This window comes from Pelmatolapia mariae, linkage group LG22 (genome assembly GCF_036321145.2).
Source record: "Pelmatolapia mariae isolate MD_Pm_ZW linkage group LG22, Pm_UMD_F_2, whole genome shotgun sequence".
In the NCBI taxonomy this organism is placed as follows: domain Eukaryota; kingdom Metazoa; phylum Chordata; class Actinopteri; order Cichliformes; family Cichlidae; genus Pelmatolapia; species Pelmatolapia mariae.
This window is the reverse complement of record NC_086245.2, coordinates 29,997,081-30,021,772: the sequence shown is the minus strand read 5'-3', so window position 1 is coordinate 30,021,772 and position 24,692 is coordinate 29,997,081. Positions and strand designations below refer to the sequence as shown.

Genomic DNA, 24,692 nt, shown 5'->3' with positions numbered 1-24,692 from the left:
TAGCTTTTTATTAATTTGCGTCATTTAATTACCCTCTGTACGGCTGGCACTTTATGCTATCAAACACCGCTTCTCGAATACGTCGACGGTTTTATGTATGCGCTCAGTTCAAAGCGTATTAGACCTTCAATAACGGCTCTCCTTGTGTATAAACAACAGGGAACAAGCAGTCCGAATCCAGTTGCTGTAGATTCCGCTCCGGGTTTTTATTTTCTCGCGACATGTCGGTAAGATGGCTGTATCTCGCGGAGCCTCGTGCTGGTTTGGTTGATTTCTAGCTCGCGCTCTCGTTCTGTAACAGAAGGCCCCCCTCCAACACACACACACTCACTTGTGTCGGTTAAATTCACTTCCCTGGCTCTGTATTTATACATTTTTTCTTTCACAAACTTTCCCCTCTCTGTTTTAACTTTAAACGGAGTCGCGGTGGATTACCGGATACCGGTCCGGGCGGAGGGAAAAGGGGGGAATGAACCGGGACAACGGGTACGTTGTTATAAATATACTTGTATTTATATTCAATGGTTATTCGAAGTTTGATTGTGTGTGAGTCGCCGTGCTGAGAGAGAGGCAGAGAAAGAGTGGGGGAGAGAGAGAGAGGGATATCATGGCCGCTCAGGTCGCTAGCGTCGCCACTCTCAACACTAGCCCGCCATCCGAACTAAAAAAGCCGGATCGGGACACACAGGAGGAGTCGGTACCGGGAGAGAAACAGCATGAAAATAAGGAACCGGGACCTGACGGCGGATCTCCTGGGCAGAAGGAGCTGCAGGACGGGACCGATGCTGGAAATGCTGGGGGAGGAGGGGATCCTGACATGAAGAACGGCAACGGGAATTTACCCAGGGTAAATAATAATAGCAGTAATCAGAATGATACAGGCGGGCCCGAAGGGAATAACCATCCGGGGATGGGACACCACCACCCGGGCCCCTTTCCTCCACCTCCTTACGGTTACAACCAGCACTACACCCGGGCCCCTTTTCATCAACATGGCGGACAACAAAGCCCTGGCATGGCAGCTGCATCGGGGCCGGGCATGATGGACTCTTACCCCCCTAATTCACACGAACACGGCTACCCCAACCATTACAACAACTACAGCCCGTTCCAGAACAGGACTTCTTACCAGGGCCCGGGATACGGGGCCATGAATTCCCCGCGTAACAACCAGCCTCCGGCTGGGGGGCAGCCAGGCAAGCAACAGCCAGCAGGAGGAACCACAGCTATGGCTGCCTCTTATAATAATCAGAGATATAACATGGGAAACCAACAACCTACGTCTACGCCAACTTTAAATCAGCTTTTGACATCCCCCAGCCCTACCAGGAGCTACCCGAATTATCCCCAAGGAGACTATAACAATCAGGAGGGGGCCAACAAGGGACCAGGGGATATGGGCAGCAGTCAGTATGGTGGGGTCCATCCGGCTTGGCAACAAAGGACCCACCATCCGCCTCCCATGAGCCCGGGAAACACTGGACAACCTCCAAACAGAAATCAGGTAAACTTCACTCACTGCACTGACACACTTTGACTGACTTAAAGTCTCTCAGTCGCTGAGAAAAAGCACTGTAGAGTTGAATATTGCATTGGACCAGCCATTGTCTATGTAGCAAGAGCTCTAAAATGGCTGCCTCTCTCTCTCTCCCAATACCACCCCTGCAATAGTGTTTAGACAGAGAAAGAAGCCGCATATTCCGTCAGAAACAACTTTCCGAGACGTGGGTATCGGTGTGTGTCCCTGCTTGGTACAGGGCAAGAGTTTGACTAAGTAGAGCAAGAGTTAGCGGGGAGAAAGTGTGTGCGTGTGTGCAGGGAGATGAGGTGATATTTGTTCGCGGTATTGCTCTAGCCTCGCTGTCAGTGCTGTAACCGCTGTCATTTGTGCGAGAATCCGCAGCGAGTCCGGTTCTTTTCGGTGCCGAGCTCCCTCCGGTGCTATCAAAAGTTGTGTCAGTGGCTGTCGAGGCGATAAACAAGATGCAAATGACAGCGATTGCCGTTAAATAACATTTGCATAATCATTAAGAAAAAGAGCGCTGTGTCTGTTAAAAAGCCGCTGCAGGCCGGAGTAGAGATGTGTCTCAAGAGTCGGGTGAATGGCAACAATTCCATCCCGATAAAGTGTTTACTCGGATCAAAGTGTGATTGTGACCGCGATTGATTCGTCTCGACTTGAGGGTTTTCATTCATTGCGGGATCGGTTCGACTCGGTTCGCTGTCTTTTTTTCTCTGCCTCTTTCCTCCATGTGCCGCCTGTAAACACGGCCCCGGCGCTCGGAGTTGGCAAAGTGCAGATTGCCTTTGCTTTGGGATTTGAATTATGGAGGTAAAATCCTGCTGTCAGAGCCAGGAGACAGTTGGTCTTAGGTTGACATGCGAGCCGAGATCTGATTGGCTCCCCCATCCCTCTGCTCTCGGCCATTTATAATTGCATCTAATGGAAGGCTGCAGAAAAACAGCCCCCTCTGCCCAGTGTTCCTCCACTGCGTAAAGAAAACATAGTCCCTGCCTCTCTTTTTTGATTTTTTTTGTTGTATTTATTATCATTTTGAGCGATTTTGAATGCAGCTATATGGTCGTGTAATTAGAAAGAATTGTAAAAACATATTTATTATTCTAGTGATATCAACAAAAATCTAAAACACAAAGACTACTTATTTATCTGTAAATGCTAACCTATGATTTGGTTGCATTTTATTTGTGAAAGCATTTTGAGAATACAGTTTGCTCAGTTCCTCCCACTGCAGTAATTTGCATGATGATGTAGTGATGTGGATTCACCGTTGTTTTTATTTGTGTGATTAACGCTGGCACGTGCTCAGTCACTGCTTTGCTGTTACTGACCTCGCATGTAAAGTTTGGGGGGGGTTTTTTCTTCATTTTTTCCCGATTTTTGCTTGTGGGGGGAGGGGGGTACACAGCGTGCACTGCTCCTTCAAGTCAACTGACTCCAGAACAGCAGAGAGAGTAGGTGTGGTCATATAGCCCCTCTCCTACAACTGTGTTCTGTGCTGTTTCCAGATCAGGAGTTGAGGAGACTGGTGTGGCCCTGAAAGTCTTGTGGCCACGTGATGGAGCCTAACTGGCTGCAGTTGTGTTTACAAGCAAGCAAGGTGTCAGCCAAGTGTCACAGCTTTTTTTTTCTTCTTCTTCTTCCCGGCAGGTAGCCTAATTTACTTCCACAGGCAGAGTATGTCAACAGTGCTTACCTACATCTTTCTCTTAAGAGATAACGGCCCCTTGTGTAGTGTTTTATGCTACAGTTATGTGTCATAGGCAATGTAGGTAGGTAGAGTTGGATGCATTTGAGAATATTTTGTGGGTTTTGGCTTAATTAATTAAACATATATAGGCCACAGAAGGATGCTTTATCTGTGTACATACAGAATTGCGGGAGGCATAAAATTAAACTCTTTATTTGACATTTGCTTAAAAAGCAACATTTTTATATCTCTTCTGTATTCTCATTTACTTTCAGTGTCCGTTTTCTCAAAACATTTTGCACGTGGCTTTTGTAAATGAAACGTGATAGATGGGCTGTTTTTTTTATTTCCCACCAAAAGATGTTTCATCAGACTTTTCATCCAGAGAGGTGAACCCACCACTTGTTGCTTTAAACTTTTAAGGCGACAGCTTTTCACACATTTTGATTGCCACTTTCGCTGCATCCACAACAAGTTAAATTGCTGGCACTTAGAGCTGGATGGTGCACAGTTGTAGAGTGGCCGCAGAAGTGCTCGGTTCAGTGTGTTTTAGAACAAACACCCAGATATTCCGCAGCAATTGGACACGGGCCGTGTTTGCTTATCGCCGTCGCTTTATACAAAACCCCCCCACATATTCCAGGAAGGATGAGGGGTGTCGCGCTGAGTGCGCCCATCTTTCTCCGGAGGGCCTCTCGCTGCTGTTTCCAGGAAAGTTAGGATGCTCCTTTTTACTTTCAGTTTGTCACCTCCAGCATGTGGAATAGTGTCTGTGCCCGGGGACGGCTTTAAATTTAGGCAAACTGGGAATTGCTGCTGTCAGGGTGGATGAGTTCAATTTCAGCAGGGTCCAGCCTTTATTGCTGTAGAGTTGCCATATTTACATCACTTGCATAAATATTGGATGTCGGCAGTTAGATACATGCAGATTACGTTCCTGACATTGCATATATATTAAATAGCGCACATCTGAATCCTATCTCGTTTTATTTCTTTTCAGTTGAATATATTTTAGAAAACCTTGCACATTTTTCTAAGTGTCAGTGTGTCTAAATGGCATTTCTTTCATTTCTAAACTGAGCATTCATCAGGTTTACGTAGTACTCAGGGTGTCAGATTGAGAGTTATGAACTTCAAATAACCCTTTTTTATATTTTCTATCATATCTGATTGTGTCAAAGAAATGCCCTGCCACCTTTCTTGGAATTTGTTGCTATGTTTGTGGTTGGTGATAGATTGTGTTAGCACAACATCTTTAACTGATTCAAATGATATTTGTGGGGGAGCCTAATTAATTATTAAATACGCTATAGAAGGTGCTCAGCTGTAAATATTTTAATTGCCAAGTACCTTGTTATTGAAGTGTTTCCCACACATAGACTATACTTGGGCAAGCTGCCCAAATGTAGGGTGCCCTAGTGTATCTTTTTATTACTTTATCCATTCTTTTTAATGGTAGTGACCAGAGTCACCCTTGGGTAGGGTGGTTAGGTGCCTGCTGTGCTGGTCCTTGATGTCGGTCCGCTGTTTGCAGTGTCACATCCTGTAGTTTGACAGAACTCCACAGTCTTAAACCACACCAGCTGTAGTTCTTGTTTTGCTCTATAGAACCACCATAAGCTAGAGGGCAGCTCTAACCAGACACTGGAGTTCGTGGAGAACTGGTTCATGTTTCACCATGCTTAGTCCACTAAGCCAGCATCAGTAGACCTTGCTTTGCAATCTGCATTTGAGGGAAACACTGCCTGATATGCTCAGCTGCCTCTCCAGTAAGTCTCAGTGGTCCTTGTTCTGCTCTGGAGGTGCGTTGAATGCTGGACAGTCACTTTAGTGTGAACCTGTGATGCAGGTGCCTCTACTGCACTAAATTGACAGCTAAATAGCAGTGACCTTAGCAAACTGTCCAGCCAGGAAATGGTACTGGTCAGTGCTTGTTGGTTAGCAGTAGGTGAACTTTCAAAATGAGATACTGTTATGTGCCTCTACAGCTAAGTGTATGTGAAATGCTGCAATTAATTCCCAGAGGGTGTCAAACTCTTAAGGCTACGTTCACACTGCAGGCGAAAGCGCATCAAATCCGACTTTTTTGACTCTATGCGACCCTTATCCGATCATGGTATGACAGTGTGAACAGCACAAATCCAATATTTTCAAGTCCGATCTGGGTCACTTTCGTATGTGGTACTGAATCCGATACATATCTGATGTTTTAGAAAGCGACTGCTGCTGAATGGTCATGTCGCATTAAATCCATCTTTTACGTCACTGACACAAGACAGACGCCAATTATCAGCGCCAGAGAAGACATCGTGAACGCTTCCTGGCCATCCGGTGAAACTGTTGGGAAGACAACGTTGGAGAAACGTGAACATTTTATTTGTACTGTATAATCTGCAGACTCTGACAGAAATCTGCAACTATCCTTTGAAGCACCGCTCCTCTCAAAACAGCAATAAGGATAATTATTAGGCCATATGTAAATAACAAAATAACTTTATAACTTAAAGCAAAATTGGGAAACGTAGAGTCCGAAACAAGTCTTTATATTAAGGGCCATCAGTCAAATAATACTGTTTGGTCTGGGTCTAAACAGAGCGCGTTGTGTGTGACGTCTTCTTTTGCGCATGCGGGCCGCTTTGAGGGTTCACACTAGAGCGCGTTTGCTGTCACATTTTATTTGTAGTGTGAATAAGCAGAAAAAAAAATCAGATTTGATCAAAAAATTGCAATTGAGCATTAAGACCTGCAGTGTGAACGTAGCCTAAAATGGGTTTAAAAAATACTGCACATGGATTGCTAAGTGTTCTTTGGTAGCAGTCACCCCCAGTGAAAGCAGTGAATTATCATTAAAATATGCAAACAGAAGTTATGATGAGTTAAAATTTGTTACTAGAATGATTTAGCTTGAGAATGCATTAGCTTTGTTTGCGTTTATGTCCTTTTAGCCTTGTATTTTCTCAATTTCTTCCACAGGAAGACTGATGTCTAATCCAATACTTTTCCTTCATTGGATTTAAATCCGTGGATGCTTTTCCAATGGGCTAATGAGCCTTCAGAGCAATTCCTTGCAAAAGAATCCAAGGTTTTGCTGGAAAGCTGGAGGATAATTGAACATTTTTTGGTTGTTAAGCAAATGTAAAGGTAGCAGCGACTGTATTTTAGCAGAAGGCAAAAGGGCTTTGACAAACTATCATTAGTGTAACTGAATTGAGCAGACTCACAGTAACTTGAACTCTACAAGAGTTTGTCTTGATGTCAGTGGTCCAGGTGCAGAGAACACATTACCTTAATGGATATGATCTAAGACATGGTGTGTGGAGGACAGGACCTTTCACTAAGGGCAAATAAACACGCGTGGGACCCAGACTGTTTTCAAATCATAGCAAAGGGATGTCACATGAGGCCACTGCTACATACTTGTTATGTTTAGTCAGGGAGATTGTATGTTTGATGTCTGACTGCAGAGTTTGATGTGGCAGCCGGTAGACCAAAGTTCAGGTCAGTTTTTCACAGGCTACCCTCTGCTGAAGTGCTGCCGGCTACATTTCAGCAGAGTTTATTAAAGGCTTCAGCTCTTCTGTCATTAGCAGTGGCTCGATCAGCCTTTTAATTGGTGGCTCTGGTAATAATTCAGCAGCTGTTGGGTTTTTTTTTTGGGTTGTTGTGTTTTTTTTAAACAAGCCACTCACCTGCCTTGGGCCACCTGCTCAAGATGAATTAATGCGTTAACTGAATGGTGGATAAGGGCTCATATTATGGGTTTCCATAACACCTTGCACACAAACAAATACTCTGAAGTGGATTGTAGTGGGTTTGTTTGGTTTTTTTTGTTTTTTTTTTTTTTTAATCGTGTAACGCCAGGTGTGTCCCCCACCTCCCACCACCACCATCACCAGAAATGTTCAAAAAGTTTCCCTTTTGCACGAGTAAGGCCACAATTACACATTTATTAGTTTATTTAATTAACCAATAATGACAAAGCACAATAAACAAAGTTGTAGATTAACTTGGATTTATTGTTATTATTATTTTTGTATGTACTGTTTGAGAGCGTGGGAATTTGTAATGACATTGTTTGCTGCTGAGAAAATTCTAATTTGCATTTGGTTTGAGTTATTTTTTTAGTTTGTTTTTTCCACTTAAAACTTGAATTAGAAAATAAGTGAAGATAAGAGAATATTTCCATAGCGTCAGTGACTAGTTTAATTTCAGTCTTTGCCAGCTTTTTTGGGTCCAGCCTCTTGAATTTGTGGAAAATTATCTCTCCTAAAATTAAGCGTGCATAGTTGCCTCAGTTTAGCCATTGACAGGAGTACCACCACTGAGATACAGACTGTTTATACACATCACTGTATAGCACACTATCTACCGTTATTCAGTCGCTTGAGAGCCTAATGCTAGTCTTTGACAGCTGGGCCAGCAGTTTCTGTTTTGTTCCTGTTCACTAAACACAACTCCCAGTTCTAAGAAAACACACAGCGCAACTTCCCACTACTGTTTGGACCCCTGTTTAATAGGGCTTGGTGCCGTGGAGAAGAGGAACACTGAGCATTCGAAAAGGAAGTTCACTCTCGGCTCTTTAGTCTGCTCTGCTGAGTAATGATTCTCCACAGGCCTCATGGACAGCATGCTGCCTCCTGGCAACTGTATTTGTGTGTATGTGTGTGTGAGAGAGAGACTGAATAGTGTGTGTGTGTGTGTGTGTGTGTGTATGAGGGAGAAACGGTGTCAGTGATACCCGGGGGAGGGGGTGGTGGTGGTGGTGTTTTGTGAATGATCTTCGTCTGCCCCTGACAGCTGTGTGTATTTCTGTGTAAAGTGCAGCAGTTACGTGGTTGTTGTGTGTTTGTGTGTCTGCCACTGCCTCAGGATCCTCTGACCTGCTCTTACTCCACGTGTCACCAGCCATCCGTCTTTCTTTACTAACATCGCTCTTTTTTTTTTTTTTTTCTCTCAGCCACAGCACACAGCTGTGTGGTCCAGCTCAGTGTTTTGTTTTTTTTTGTTTGTTTTTTTTTTTCTCAGCTCCTTGCTGTTCCACCGGCATCTCCCAAACTTTATTGATTTCAAGTTGTCTCTAAAACAGTTTGTGTTGGGAGTCTTTGGTTTAATGACTCAAAAGGTTAATACAGACACTGTCATGGTGGAAATGACTTGATCTGAATAATTGTATCCTCTTTGTTGCAATTGAAAATACACTGGGAAAAACAAGCTCCTCGTGGACAAATGTCAGGCTTGGGCTATTGCATCAGGGCGTGCTGGAATGTAAAGGTAATTCATTTCTTTTGACATTTACCTTCTAAAAATGCTTCGGATTAGCATAGTAATATCCTTCTCTGGGCCTGTGTGGGACTACAGACTTCATTTACATGACGTATGGTGTGTGTGTTTTTTATGGAATAAAGTGGTTAACCTTTAAATGGGTGCAGTTGTTGATACTCTGTGGTAGAGAATGATGCTTCCTCCCAGCTTTCATGCAGCTCTCACCTTTGATCTCCGCAAAGGGGGGAAAAAAGCCAATGGCTCATCTATAAAGCAGGGGAAAAAGGAATATAAGGGCACAAGACGCTGCTGATCTTTCTACCTTCATTTCCTTTGTGGAACTCGGCCGTGATGTGAGCTGGAGTTGTAATTGTGCCCGCTCTTCATTACCTCGTTTTCTGTTTTGCCTAATGTGATATTCACAGGGGTTTTTTTGTTTGTTTGTTTTCTCGTTGTTGTCAATAAAAGCAAAGCTGTGGAAATGACAAATCCTGTGAAAGCCCCATGTTTGAGGGGAAAAAAATTCTGTTAGTAATTGATAGAAAATAAATGTGTAACAGTGAGGTAATAAAAAGCTACAACATCAGAAGCAAATATCTGAGAAAAAAAGATTTTCTGCCTTTAACAAACAGATTAGTTGATAGAAAGTAGTATTAACTGTTCTAATTAATGATCATTTATCTTTTTTCAACGAATACAGTTGGTTGAACTTTTCAGATGTTAGTACAGTCATTTTCTTTTTTTTTTATTGTGTGACCTGCAATTTCTAATTTTGTGTGAGTCTGACTTTTAGTCTTGCTACAAAGCATATTTTGTTATATAGAAAATTCAGTTTATAGTAAAATTAAAACAACAACAAAAATAATTTGTTAACTTTCATAGGTTAGTGGACCTTGATCACTCTGACAAAGATCAATATACTGTAAAGTAGTCTTGGAAAAGAACTTGTTAGCAAACCTCCAGAATTCTAGGTAGCACTGGGTGTTTCTTTCTCACTCTGTCTTTGTGCACTTCAAAAAATGCAGACTAAGCTTAATCTATCTTTGACCACAATAAGATCTGAAATAACTCCCAACGAAGGAAAGGAGATCTGATCTGAGTCTTTGGTGAAAACAAGCAAACAAACAGAGGGCATATTGTGCATTCTCAAATCAATAACTGATCATAGGGAGTATATGTTGCACACTGTGTAACTGCTTTGTAATTGTAATGTCTAGGTATATTTTCAGAGAGTCACTGCTGGATACTTTGACATGCACACAGTTCTGCTAGATAAAGTATTTTTTTAAGCAACTGGTTCCACATTTCTGTTTTTTCACATTCTTAGTCTTTCATGTTAACAACTACAATTTTTCGGTTTTGGACTATGACAAAGCGGCTATGTTTGACAGTTTTTAAGAGTTTGTAGATGAAAAGATGAAGTGTCTGATAGAGGAAATAACTGATTAGTTGGCAGCCTTGAAGTGAATCCCCTCTGGACTGTCGGTGAGATAAAACTTAAATGTCACTTTTGTGTCTGGAAATGTAAGAGGCAAGCTTTATAATCTGTAGTGTCAAAGAGCAGTAAAGTAATCTACTTAACAGTTTAATTGACAGTGCACATAATCAGTAGCAACAACCTTAGCAGTAACTGACATCAGAACAGTTCTTACTACTGGAGTCTGACTTAGACCCTGTTTAAAGTTCAAAATGATGCTATTAAAAGTAAGGTACTTGTTGTTGCTTGACATAAAATAAATATCATACACTTTTACAATAAAAACAGGCCACGTTCCAGTTCAGTATCACAGTTGGTTCCTGTACCAGGTATCAGCAGCCTGTTTGGTTGATGGTTTGTTGGGCACATGGATGAGCAACCAGTGCTCAGTAGGTGCAAAGTTGCACAGGGACAAGCAGAAGAAGCAGTTTACTAGCAGTGTTGTTTCTGCCTTGTGTAGCGGGTGATTTCTGATGTGCCAGGTTGGTGCCAGGCTGCTGCTAAGATTGCGCTGCTTTGGTGATACCTGTGGTGGCATGGCTGTAGAAAGAACAGTAACGGGCGTTGACATATTTCTCTCTCTACCTGGACATTTGCATGAGCGTGTATGTGAGAGGCGATTCTACCCACAGGAGAGTGCAAATTAACAACCCCAACGGTCTCACCACTCCAGTTTACTCTCTCTCATTTGTTTTGAAGCGTGTTGAGAACAGTTTTTTTTGTTTGTGTTTTTTTTTTTTTTTTTTTTTTTTTACAGCTGTCTAGCTTTATTTATGTATGTGTTTAGATTATTTTAAGACTAGAAAGCCCTGCTGTAAAGTACAAAACCCCTTTTATTTCATTAAAATGACCCGTCTGTGATTCAGATTATGACCAGGCATGTTTTCCTTATGTTGACAGAGTGTCTGACGTCAGCATCAGAGTTGTGACTCTAACCATGAGGCAGCCAGTGACCCAGCCAGGTCCTTAAGTGGCTTCGCCTCATTCAGCAGCCAGGGTATTTTTGGCATACTAGTGAGTGACACACTTATCGTAATGGGTCGTCCAGGGTTCCAATGGTCAGCCTGAATAAGCATCCTTCTCGGCAGCGCCTGCTGAGCCTCGGCAACGTGATGTAACCGATCGCTGTCTTGCCTCCAATGCTGACAGAGCATTGGAGGAGTTGCTGTGCCCGCTAACCCATCGAGTGGCTTATCTCTGAGCAGAAGAGGAGAGCAGAGACCACTTTTTCTTCCATGAGCGTTCCCGTTAAAGTGTTGGTGTGACCAGAGTGCCAGTGCCACTCTTGAACTGTACTCAACAAGCCACGCCGGTGTGCTTTACAGAATGAGTGTCCACTGTAACTACATTTTAACAATATTCTAAGGGCTGCTGTGTAATTGTTAATGTGTCATTAAGTTTCAAATTGTTTCACAGGTTATAATTGAAGAAATGTTTTGGCTATGTTTCACAGTCAAGGTGGGCTTAGTGTAGTTTAAATTAGTTCAGTATTGTGCTTTTTTGAAACCTGATTTGAAAGTAAAAATGCATTTTCAAATTGCCTTTTGCTCTGTTTAACAGTGTGTTGATAAGTTCTTCAACAAAGGTGCAATATACATGTATTACTTTCTATTACGCCACTGTTGCATGTTGAACATCTGGTTTGCTGCCTGCTGTTTCTCACCACATGCTGCACTCTTTCCACTGGCTTGCTCTCAGCCCTGCTGATCTCCCATCCAAACTCTCCTCACCTTGTCTCACTCCTGGGACACAGCCGCTGTCACCTGGAAATATATGTTTGGCCTGACAGTTTGACAGCTGGGAGTCACAGCCAGTGTTCACTCTCTTGTACCACCAAACCTTAACATTGCACTGACAGGTCAGGGAGTTTTCCTACGCTTTTTTTGTACTGGGTGGTAACAGAAAGATTTTCTGATCTACCTAATTGGAGAGCCACACACACACTGTGTCTATCAGTACAGTGTGGGAACCAGTTAGCACCTCACAGCTATGTTGTTAATCATCAGTAAACAGTCGCTCACATGTGCCAGTCGCCACTGTCATGTTGGTACTGATGAGTTGAGTTTCTTATTTTTAAAGTTATGGTCAAGTAACATTTTGGTCAACTGTGCAGAATCATGATTCTGTACAGTTCTAACTACCTTTGGTCGTGCAATGGTTAGTGAAGTCCTACTATGGAAAGCTGTCATGGTTTTAGTTCTTTGAAAGCAGTCGCAGCAGAATGGCAGACACACATTGGCCAATGACTTTTAACGGACACGTTGTTAGCATGTTTTGTTTAGTCTTGGACTTAATGAATTAATGCTTTTTTTTTTTTCTTTTTTCTTTTTTGTAACAGGATAAGTGCAGTCACAGGAAACCCTGTGCCAAGTTTGGGCTTTAACGTAACACCCCAGCTGTATTCATTTAACAGAAACATGATTAAGCTCCTGTATTTAACACATATTAGCTTCAAATTTCATGGTGTATTAACATATATGTTTTAGCATAAAAATGTCTAATAATTGTTATAGCAACAGATCATATTTCTGCAATCTAACCACAAACCACTTTGAGACAGGGGAACTGGAAGTAATTAAAGTATTCAAAGCTTTTCAACATTAATAAAACTACTGACAGCCTTGCTTAGTTTTGACCTGCCTTCTGTACACATACTGTCAGAAAGCCAGGTGTTTCAGATTCCGCTATCTTTAATAGCACATGACTAGGGTTTGAGTGGTGCCTACTGGTTCTTTAACTTTAAGAACTCATCAGTTTGACAGTCACACCATATTCATAGGTCTTCTTGATGATTTCGCTTGGAAATATGTCAAATTATACCTGTTTTAAAACCATATCTCTTGAGCTTTTCTTTCCATCTCGAGTGTGGATGTTTAAATCGGATATGAACAAACTTTCCTTCAAAATGCGTGGATGACTCGCCATATAAACCACTTGTACTGTTGTTATTATGTCTGGAATTTCTCCTTATTTCTCAAACTGTCACAGAAGATGGCTGCCCCTCCATGAGCCTGGTTCTGCCAGTTGTCTCTTCCTGTTAAACAGGAGTTCTTCCTCCCCACCATTGCCATGCTTGCTAATAGGGGACATCTATCCATACCTCGCTTGATCTTGATCTTGGGAGAAGTAGTTTGAAAAAATAGATTTAAGGTTGAGTTGTTACCAGATCTCCCATTTTTTTTGTCTGAGCTCATGATCTGGTGGGATGACGAGCAATTTAGTTGTTATTATCTGAGTATTTGTTCCCCAAATGCAATTGAAAGTTCAGAAGCTACAAAGTAGAGTTCCAGAGCAGCATGTGCAGACACTGCTGTCTGTGCTGCCGCCACGGTTTATTTCTCCCTGTGTGATTGTTAAATGTCAGAGTAAAGTGGAAGCTAAAGAAAGAACTGACTAGTCTTTAAGGTTTTACAAATGTTCTGCTATCAAACCTTATTTTAACAGACCCAGGAATACCTGTAATATATGCGACATCTACCTTTGGCTGCTTGTCATTGGAAATAAAAGTGCCCAGAAATGCAAAGGGTCCCTTTTAAGCAGCAGTGTTTTCCTTTATGCCTTTTAACCCAACCCTAATTCATGCAAGAGCAGCGCCTTGTTTTTTTTCCTAGCTCCTACTTTTCTGTTGTCGCCTCTGTTGTTCTTCTAAGCTTTAAATAACCCTGGAAAGGCTTCACTTCTTCCTTCATCTCGCGGAGATGTGAAAGCAGATTTTGTCATCCGAGTGCACGAGTTCCCTTCTTCCTCTCCTCCCAGAACAGCTTTTGAGTTCTTTGGAACAGCTGGGTGAACATCTGGGTGTGTAGGGTGCTGTTGCCTCTGCTCAGTACGGATGATAGCACCAGCAGGCGCCGGCTGCCGCCCCCTCTACCCAGCCCAATCCTCGTGCTTGCTTTTATTCAGAGTCATGCAGCGGTCAGCACTAAGTAGAGGTTGATGCATTTGGAAAGCTAAGACTTAATTGTTTAATTGAGAATGTGCCCCTCCTTCTTAGCTTGCTTACTGTAGCTTACAGGTATAGATTTTTCCACAACTATTTGGACACATTGGTAGGCTTTGCTTAAGCTTTCCTTAAGCTCCTCTGAACAAGCACTCTCAATTGTTTACTACGCTGGAGTTGGGACTTTGCTGTGTTTGGCGCTCGGTTCAGTTATTATAATGATCGCACAGTTTTTAACACCCCTGGGAAAATTTTAAAACTTGTCTTTTAATTTGATTTAAATAATGTTATGAATTATTAAGGTAATAAGAATTTTTAATAAGGTTTCCCAAAATGTAATTAGCCCTTAGATACTGATATCCAAATGGGACTAACATTACAGCCTGGGGCAGGTCTTGGTCATCATTTATTTAAATGAATCAGTATGATTGGTCATTGCTGTAGTGCAACTTTTTTTTGGCATAAAGCTTCTGTTGCGTTTTTATATTACTTGAAAAAAATGTCTGTACTGTGCTGATGTGAGACCTGAGTTCTGGTTTCAGGATGTTGCGTTTCCTGATATGTCACGTTGAAGAATATGAATGTTTTTTGTTGTTTTGGTTTTATAAGAAGGACTTTCTTTATACTAATCAATATAGCCTTAGTTTAATAAATGCTAAATGATGTCAAAACATGGATAACATCAAGATCAGTTCATATTACGGTCTAATGTAATTAGGACACATATAAAGAGTAGGAATGGAAATGGGTTAAAATTACAGCTAGCTAAATTATATTCCAAGTAATTTTTAGGTGGAAAATTTTTTAAATCCAGCTCTCCAAGTTTGGTGCTATTTTGTCACTGTCTTGTATCATTTAAAAAAAAAAAAAATCTGTTTTAAGTCTAATCTTAAAAGTGCACAGTGTCTGTCTCCTAAATCTAAACTGGGAGCTGGTTCCACAGAGGAGGGGCCTGAAAGCTGAAGGCTCTGCCTCCCATTCTACTTTTAAGGAACCACAAATAAGCCAACAGTCTGAGAGTGAAGTGCTCTATTGGGATGATTTACAGTGACTTTAAATTTGCTTCTGAATGTAACAGGGAGCCAATGAATGCACTCAAGGACAGCTACAAGCAGCTTAGCCAGCGACAGGATTGCTTACGTGTAACAGTTTTGTACTCTGGGAGCGATGAAGGCTAGAAATTCTAAAACAAGTCATCAAATTTATTTGGATGTGAGTTAATGAAATATACGGTTTAGGTATATTTTATGATGATTTTGGTTTTTTCCCTTGCATAAAAGATAGGATGACTACCACCGAAATCAAAAACTATACATGTTCCAGATGGGGGAATAGTTAATTTAAGCATTATTTCCACATTAATGACACCCATAAACATATGAGTAGGTGAATTGAGAATAAAATAATCCCTACAGGTGTAAATGGATGAAAATCTAATAATACCGAATTTTTCGGACCGTAAGGCGCACCAGATTATAAGGCGCACTGTTGACAAACGGGTCTGTTTTCATACATAAGGCGCACCGGATTATAAGGCGCATTAAACGAAACAAAACAGTCAGATAAGTCAAACTTTACTCAACTCATTCCTCCTGCTTCCTCCACTTCTATACCATTGATTCATTAATGTTGAATTCTCTGGTAGCGGCTCTATAAACACTGGAACAACAGTATATGTTGTTCCAGTGTTTTTTGCTATGTAACTTTGCACTGTCCACTTTCTGCTGTAACAAAACAAATTTCCCACGTGTGGGACTAATAAAGGTTATCTTATCTTACATTAATGACTAATCTCATATTGTGGCTGGATTATCTCAGCTGTTCTCTCCTACTAAAGTTTGGTCCGTTTACAGCAATTTTCCATGCGATTGCATTTGTCAAAAAAACATCGGGAACTTTTATCAAGTGGAAAAGAGTTAGCATTCATTCTCCAGGTTCACTGTGTTATGCTAACATAGCTGTGTCGCTAGCGATCACTAGCACAGCATTATATACCATCTAGCCTAACTTCAGTAACCCTACAAACGTCACTATTGTGTAGTTTTCTGTCTTCATTCATGTTGGAAGTGATAGCAGAGCTGTACGTTTTATTTTTTTCCAGAAATCTCTCAGTCAGAACATGATATATCATTTTTAGATAACTAGCGAAACAACCGAGCTAACTTTCTGCTAACTTCCTGCTAACTTCTAACTCCATTAAATTGAATAAATTCTGTTTTCATGGATGCCTGGATGTTAAACTTAATTGTTACACCTGGTAAAGCAGCAACACTGATCATTTTATTAAAGATGAAAGAAGTTACACAGTGTTCGTTTGACTTTGGGACCTGACGCGGATGGACCCAGATTACCATGAGTCGCGAGGCTCCTGACTACGGTAGCCATAATGCTCAGACAATCCATCAAGCAGTGCGGCTTCGTAGCTTAGCAAAGTCCTACTAAAACATTTTTTGACAGATTTTTGAGCGCCATGTACCACATAAAATCGGTTGGAGGTCAGTAAACACAGCCACAATAGATAAGGCGCACCAGATTATAAGGCGCACTACCGATTTTTGAGGATTTTAAGTGCGCCTTATAGTGCGGAAAATACAGTAGATGTAACGGCAATTTTTGCTGCTATACCATTTAAATAAATAAAGACAAGAGGTTTAATATTCAGCCTAGGTTCTTGGTCCTCTGTCTGCTGTATGGGCGTTTAAAGGGAAGTGTTACCAGCATGACTCCTCACACAGCTGTAAAAATGTCACTAGAGAAAGTGGATGAGGAAAACAGTCGCTTACTGTGGAGGAAAGTGCTTAACCCTTCACTTGTACAGCGACAGTGTTCGGAGCTTAAACAGTGAAGTCGGGTCACACTGGGCAGCTCCCACTGTGAACGTGAGTGCCGGCATTAACGTGGGGTCAGTTTTCGCTGCGCAGGTTCACCTGACGGACCCTTAGAAACAAATCTTAGCCTCTGACTTGACATTGGTGATAAAGAGCAGGATATCCTCTCTTTATGGATGTGACTTGTATGACGTAGCCACCGTCTGAGGGGGGCCGTAGCCAGCATGTGTTGTTGCTGTAGTGTGTTTGCATGTCCAAGGGCTTTAACACAGAACAGTAGTGTGTGTGTGTGTGTGTGTGTGTGTGTGTGTGTGTGTGTGTGTGTGCCGAGTCAAGGCCATGTGGCTGTGTGGCGGATTAAATTAGCAGCAGTCCCCCCCCCCCTCGGTCCATCTGCTCTGCTTGGCCCCATAGACTCCAGCTTTGCACTCAAGCTCTGCCCCACCCACTTCACCCTCCCCAGTGCCTGACAAATCCCTTTCCCCAACCCCATGTCACACACGCGCTTTTGACTAGTTGCTATATCCACCAGCAGCCCCTGTTATCATGACACAATATACTCCGTGCAACCTCTTCTGCCAAGAGTGCTCTGGCTTCCCTCTATGCAGATTAGCCATGTGCTAATTGTAGTTATTTATTTATTTTTTTTATGGAACAGAGGGAAAAAAAGGAGGGGAAGCGTTTCCTTCAGAATTGATTAGATGACTGAGCAGAAAAAGGAGAGAGTACCGTGTTGTGGCTTGAGACGTAATCCAGCACGCATAGTTAAGGCTTCTGTGTGAGGAAGGTTTGTTGTAAACCTTTAAGTCACGTCGAGTCAAGAACAATGTGCCAGGAGTTTAGTGAGATTCTGCCTGCAAACAAACACCTCAGAGACTTGAAGTGATTCTGATGAGGGGGTTTGTAATACATTTTGATGAGTGCATTTATACTGATATCCTTGGTTTTAGTGTAAATTTTATTGATTTAAATCTGTTATATATTATTCATGAGGAAATATAGTTCTAATCATTTTTGCAATGCCAAATTATTTCCATAGAATACTGGTTACTGGCATATTTTCATCTTTCGCATGATAAGATGCCAGTGACCTTTCTAAAGGTGTAAAAAGAACAAAACAAAAGAAAAATCAACCTGACAGGAAAAAGTGGTTGCTGCAACACTTTGTCACATACCTTTTGATCTGTATTTGTCAGGGAATTCCCCTACGCAACAGAACTTCTTTTTTTTCCCCCCAAGTCACATTACTTTTATAATGCCATACTAAAAATTTAATACCCACTGAAAATGAATGTTAACTTATTTTACACTCTGATTTATGGCTAAATGCTGAGGACAATGACGGGCACACCACCTCACCGGTTATATAACAAGCAGTCTATTTCATGAGAGTAGAATATGATAAAATATTTTATTTGTAATTGGAATGAGTTATTTTCATATACCATGTTTTTTTCTTTGTTGTCTGATTTGCTCTTTTATGTTATTTATGTGTGGCTAAGGTAAACCACTGGCATTCACAGGGTCATGGTAAATGTTAAAAATTAACAGACATCTATTATGATCCTTTTCTAAACCTTACTTTTATATTTGGACTCTATCATAATAGATGCATGATTCACAGATCAAAATCATTCTTAATTTATCTCGTGCTGAGCCTTGCTACTGCTCCTCTGTCTGAAATGAGCCTCTATTTAACTTCTTATTTGCTGCCCCTCATAATATTGCTACAGATGATGTGTGACATGACCATATAAGGGATATGCTCTCTGATTCTCAGTGGCACCACACAGATCCTACAGGAGGAATATATATATATGTATGTATGTGTACGTATGTATATGTGTGTATGTATATGTATGTGTGTGTATGTATATGTATGTAAGTATATATGTGTATGTGTATATATGTATATGTGTGTGTGTGTGTGTGTTGTGTATGTAAATGACACTAAATGGGGAAAGCAGATTATAAAAGAGAGTTATAATGTGACCAAGCTAATTTAGTGCTATTGTTACCCAGGAGTATATATTTCTAAAGGTTGCTAACATCTCGTAGGGTTAGCCATCAAGCAAGAGAGTGCTACCTGTTAATTTGGGGTTTTTTGTAAGTCGAACAATAAATATAACAGTTTCTCTGAGGTCTTTTTTTTTCTCCCAAATGCTGTGTTTTAATGTTCGGTGTTATTTGTTTGGTTGTGTCATGCTAACATGCTAAAAGCCCTTTCAAGGTAACACCAAAAAGCAACTAACATGTTAAAATTGGTGAGAGCTCTGCATAGTCTGTTGAATTTAATATTTGATGCATCTTTGTTGTATATGAAAGTAAACTGGAGCTTAATGTCATTTTTTTTCAGTCAAAACATAACATTTGAATTCTCTGCTGTACACTGTGGGGATTTTAACGGACAAAGTCAATTGGTTAGTCAAGAAAGGGGAAATAGTTCAAAGTGTTAAATGCTGTTCTAAAATAGACTCAAATGTTTATCATTCACAGAGTGACCTTTGTTGAAAAACTGGAATTGAGAATCTAGCTTTTAATACTGTATGCTGTAAGAAAGTAGTTTTATAAATTCCATGAGATTGACCATATTTTGCCAGTAAGTGGCAGGTGGCAGGTTTCTCTGCGAGACCTTTATTGTGGCCATTTGTCTTTCAAAGCACTTGGATTCAAAGCACTTGCACTCAGCTCGGTAGTGTTGCGTGCCTTATCGTCTTTCCGCTGTGTCCATCTTGACCTCACCACTAAAACCACTGACATTCTCCTGTGATACATCAGAAACGAATCTCTTTCTGTCCTTCGCCTTGAACATTCAACCACCAACCATGCCCATACTGTTAAAGATATGGCTGTTTCACCTTGAAATCCAGTGTCCTTTTAAATAGATCAGAAACTAACAAATGATATGTATATATCCCCTCTATTGGAATTTTTTCCCTCAACCTTGTACTGCTAATCTTTGCTAACTTAATTCTACTTTTATTCTTTTTTTTTCTTTTTTTTTTTGGTTTTGATAAATTTCTCAACTTGAGGAGCAGCAGCAGTGCTAATTCTGTAAGCAAGAGAACGAGGAACAGACTTGTATAGCATTCACAGGCCTCTGTCTACAAGATGCAGTAGACTCTTTAGTTGGGTTAAAGCAGACATTCGCGCACCTACAAAGGCCTCTACAAAAGCTCTGGGAATTTGAAGGATGTGTAATGGTGTGTCCGATGTGAACAACTTAAGCAATGCAAGGAAAATACTGGTAAACAGATCAATGAAGTGCCGAGCAGTAGGCCGGCCACAGCTATCTCCCAGCCTGCAGAGTACAGATGTGTTAACATGATCGAATGAGGCAGAGAGGTAAAACAAACACCCTGCGTTCCTCATCTTTATGCTGAGCTGTAAACCATATGCATTTAAACCCATCGAGCCAAAACATGAATGTGATAAGATTATATTGAGCACGGTTTTAGACACGTCCCACCCATATTGTGTGGTCATGATGGCAATTCATTGGATTTTTGGAGTTTGGCTTCAGCTACTTTAATTATCCAAACAGGTTATTGAATGCTAATTGACTGACTACATTGCAGATCAAATTTTTCACATTGCCAGTAGTGTGATAGCAGATTTATAATTTATGGGTTTTTTGGATGGGAGGAGGTGTTGTGATTTAACGCATATGAAGGCCAAAGCCTGCAAAATAGGGCTCAAGGTAGTAGTTATTTTTTATGCTTTACTGATTTCTAAAAAGGTCAGTGACTTTGATCCAGTGACTTTGCAGTTAATTATTACAATAGTTGTGTTACGTAGAAACAAAGTTTATAAATCTGTTAATGCCGTGCTGCTCATTGTGGTCATAATCACAAATTATTGTGGTCAGTAATGTCATCAACGATTAAAAACAGTTGCTCAATTCAAGCTTTTGAAACATCATGCATTTATTGAACTTTTTTTAAAGAGTGGATTTCCATGAACTCATGAAGCCTGTCAGGTAGAGACAGCTGCTTGTCCCCACAAGCTAGAGCCTACACTGTGGAAGGTCTGCTGGTACATCAGAGAAAATAAATACATTTATACTGGCTGTATACTGGGAGAACTGGTCCACGTAAAGTGGAAAAACTGCAAAACAAGAGCATTATTGTTTCAACGAATACGACAAATTAATTTTTCTTCTAAATGATGTTTTCATAATCTTTAGAAGCACAAATTGCGCTAACAAAATTCAATGGAGTGCAGTCTACCTGTTTCTTCTGCTTTTTCACTTCATTTTCCTACAGAAAAGATTTAGAATGTTTAATAGTTATGACTCAAAAAATAAGAAAATGAAGCCTAATTTTAAATACGTTAACACACTTGTGAACAGTGCACGCTCACCTTCACTATCTCCTGACCTGATCAAAGCACCCCTATCTGCATCTGTGGAGTGGGTGATAACTGAGACACGAGAGGGAGAAGAGTGGTTGTTTCGGGAGCCGTTACTCTGCACGTTCCACTCCGGGCTGGAAACCCCGATTGTAGTCAAGTCGTACTTGCGAGCTCTCTCCCCGCTGAGCTGGGCGCCGAGCTGTCATGGCTCTTAATGGAAAAGCCAGTTTGTTCGCTCGTTTAGAAATATTCTCACTGCTGGCAAAAGTATCGACCGAAATTGGTGAGGGGAAGAAAGGTTGATTGTTTTATGGCCCAGTCATAGCTGGGAGATTTTTGTCTAAATGAGAAATAGATTTTACCTTTAGTGTGCCGGCTTTTGTAGTTTGTTTGCATGCTAGTCATTTTTCATGTGGATTGGAGGACATTACCAGTGATTCAGGCCTCGGTGGCACACTTTACAGATGACTCAGGAGGCTCTGTCTAACTGCTTAAGCAGCTCATTAGAAAAGAGCTATAGGATATTTCTGTCCAGTGAAAGAAACCGCTCCAGTTTTTTTTTTTTTCTCCTCTTGGCTCCTCGTTGCCATAATTGGACAAAAGAAACTTTTGGAAATGTGTAAAAAACCAGCAACAATGTGGTGTCTGCTTCACTGCTTTCTACCAGTCATCTTTAAGCTGTGTAGAGTGATGTTTGGACTCCTTTCTTGGCATGACTGGGGAGGGGGGGCAGCAGGCATGGTGTCCTTTCTTCGAGTCTAGGGTTAAAAGTGCATTAGAGGTCACAGTGGAGCCTGTTACCTCTTCCCCTGGTGCGGTCGGTAATGACCCAAGGGAGTGCAAGATACCCCATCCCACCTCCCACCTACTCCTTCCCTGCACAGACATACAACACAACACACAAACACACACTCTTGTGAACCTGGAGGAGCTCAGGAGAGTGTGGCCTGGGGGAGGCTAGAGGGAAAATCTGGAGTGGAATATGTTATCTTGGATAATGTCGGTTGACCACGCTGACAGCTTGTTGATCCACCCCTTCTCCATACCCCCCCCACCACCACCTCCAACAGCTACAGTCTTCCGCAACACACACACATATTTTCACACACTCGCAAACACACAAGCCTCCTACTGAGTCACCCCCTACCCCGACCTCCCCCTCTTTCATTGCAGCACTGTCATTCATAGAGTGCCAAAGCCTGCTGCTTTATTAAAGCCCAGGAAGAGCAAGCCCTGGCCCGGGTTCAAACAGCAGTGCAGCTGGGACCTGTTACATTTTCGGCAGACTGCCCTCTCCGTCTCACTGGCTATAAATAGCCCCAGTGGTTGTCTCCCTTAACCGAGGAAAAGAGGTTTTTGGGGGAGGAAAAACACACCCGTACGCACACGCGCATGCAGACACACACACTCACACTTGCACACAGATTAATAACCGTGGGAAGCAATGAAAGCTTTGTGTCTGCTGCCCGAGGTCAGCAGGCCAGGAGGTGTTGCTACTTCAAAGACCCCGTTGTGGTTTGTACTTTCAGACGCCGCTGCGGTGGGTTTGATGGGAACACGCACAGGCTGTCAGAAGTGTGATGTGTTGATGGCATCAGACCATGGCAAACGAGCAGAAAACTTGTTGTGAATTGCTATTTGTTTATTTTTCCACTTGATGACCAGTTAATAATGCTGCAGTGGAATCCCATTTTATTAATTTTTTAGAAATATTGGATATACTCTTTTTTTCTCATGCCGGGGGAGTGTTTTGTCGGAAGGGATCCCACCATGTGTTATGTACACACAAACACACTGTCACCGACTTTATGGCATAGACATTTTATGACACTGGTTCCAGCTGTTGACAGATGAAGCTACCTCATTATAAACCACCACCAACCCAGAATATGCCATCTGACTCCGTAACATTCCCTGTTTTTACCACGTGAATCTCTACGAGTCCAGGATGCCCTAGGTCATTCCCCACATCCACCACCCGACCCCTTATCCTTACACGGCTTCCAGCTGACACTTCCACTTCCTTAAGCTTATTTTCATAGAAACCTTTACCAACGTCTCCGCCGTAACAGTATCCACCCACTGGCACAATGATCTCCTGGGCTGGGAAACGCTCCTGGCGGATGTAGTGGGCTTATTCATTCATTCATGGCCAATTTTTTTTCCCTTTCTATTTGGAAAGTAAATCCACTACAGTTTTTTTTCCCTCCCTTCTGCTTTTTGTTCTATATTTGCTTGATTACACTGTGGCTGGTTTATGAGATGATGCTCATAGGACACACTGCAGTGGAGTCATGCTGAGTAATGCCTTCTCAAGACAACTCACTAAAAAAGGTTCTAAAATAACTCTAGCTAAATTTGACCTGGACTGCATTTTCTCATCCTTTCCTGTCACATCACTGTGCTCTGAACAAGATCCCTTTATTTGTATCATTATAGAGCTTGTTAGGAGGTATGACTGAACCCTCTAATAGGGACTCTAGACATGGCATTACCATCAGCACTAAAATCACAATAATTGTGTGGATCACACAGTTATTTCTAAAGTCAGCTTCACCATACAGCTTTAATGTCAGAATTGTCATTCCAGCAATCTATTTTGTCAGTTCATGGATGTATCACATATTCTCTTTGTATCTTCTCCAGCCTCCAGGCCCAATGGACCAGGTAGGGAAGATACGCAGCCAACCATATGGAGGACCCAACCCCTTCTCGCAGCAGCAGCAAGGACCTCCCACAGGGCCTGGACCCCAGCAGGCAGGCTCTTACCCAGGGCAGGGCTATGGCCCTCCGGGCCCTCAGAGGTACCCTATTGGGATGCAGAGCCGACCACCCGGAACCATGAGTGGCATGCAATACGGACAACAGGTCAGTAATAATTAACTTGGCTCTCTATTTGTACAGTTTTAATTGAAACCTTACACAACCAATATTTGCTGTCACAGAGATTTAAGACATTTCTGTGCAGATGATTTTTGAAATATCTGGTGTCTTAGGCTAAATTCTTTTCATCAATTATGCTAATAAATTTAGCAGATTGTCCACTAAGTAGGGTGATGAGATGTTTTTGTACATTTTGGTTTAACTGCACCAATTTAAAAGTCCTTAAAAAGAAATGTAAAATAATTTGAATAAGAAATATGACAAGAAAAATATTTGTGAGGTGATATGTAGCAGTCGAGTTTAAAAAGCAGCACTGTGCAGTCAGAATTTATTCCACAAATGTGCACCATCTAGTGAGAAGAAGACATGAACTAGGATAAGAAACTACAGCATGGTTTGAGAGGAGAGCCTGTAGTATCGATGGGGTAACACTATTCTGCCATACTGCCAGAGTAATAGAGCATTGGATCAACTATGTCATTACTAGAAAGTCTAATCCAGGTCAAAACAACTCTTCGTTAGCAGAAGATATTTAACAAATGTCATGTATCCAGGTACAGTGACTTAAAGGAATTGAAAGCCATTAAGGCATGACCCTGTTCTGGCTGTCATAGGGAAGATGGCGTGGTACGATGTGTGTGTATGTATGTGTGTGTGTCGATTACCGTCGATGTCATATCTGAGCCCGCAGACAGTTCGCTTAGCATAACAATTGTAATTAAACAAAAAGCTAAAGATCT

General features: G+C 41.6%; 1 protein-coding gene across 2 annotated transcripts in view; it reads left to right on the top strand.

Moving 5' to 3' along the window:
* Positions 1-200: 200 nt before the first annotated feature.
* arid1ab (AT-rich interactive domain 1Ab) overlaps positions 201-24,692 on the top strand; it is a 55,480-nt gene continuing 30,988 nt past the window's right edge. For both annotated transcript variants that reach the window (XM_065471301.1, XM_065471300.1), the window contains exons 1-2: positions 201-1,504; positions 23,716-23,937. In XM_065471301.1, coding sequence (XP_065327373.1) covers positions 608-1,504; positions 23,716-23,937 — 1,119 coding nt within the window. In that variant the 5' untranslated portion in view covers positions 201-607. The remainder of the gene's footprint in view (positions 1,505-23,715; positions 23,938-24,692) is intronic.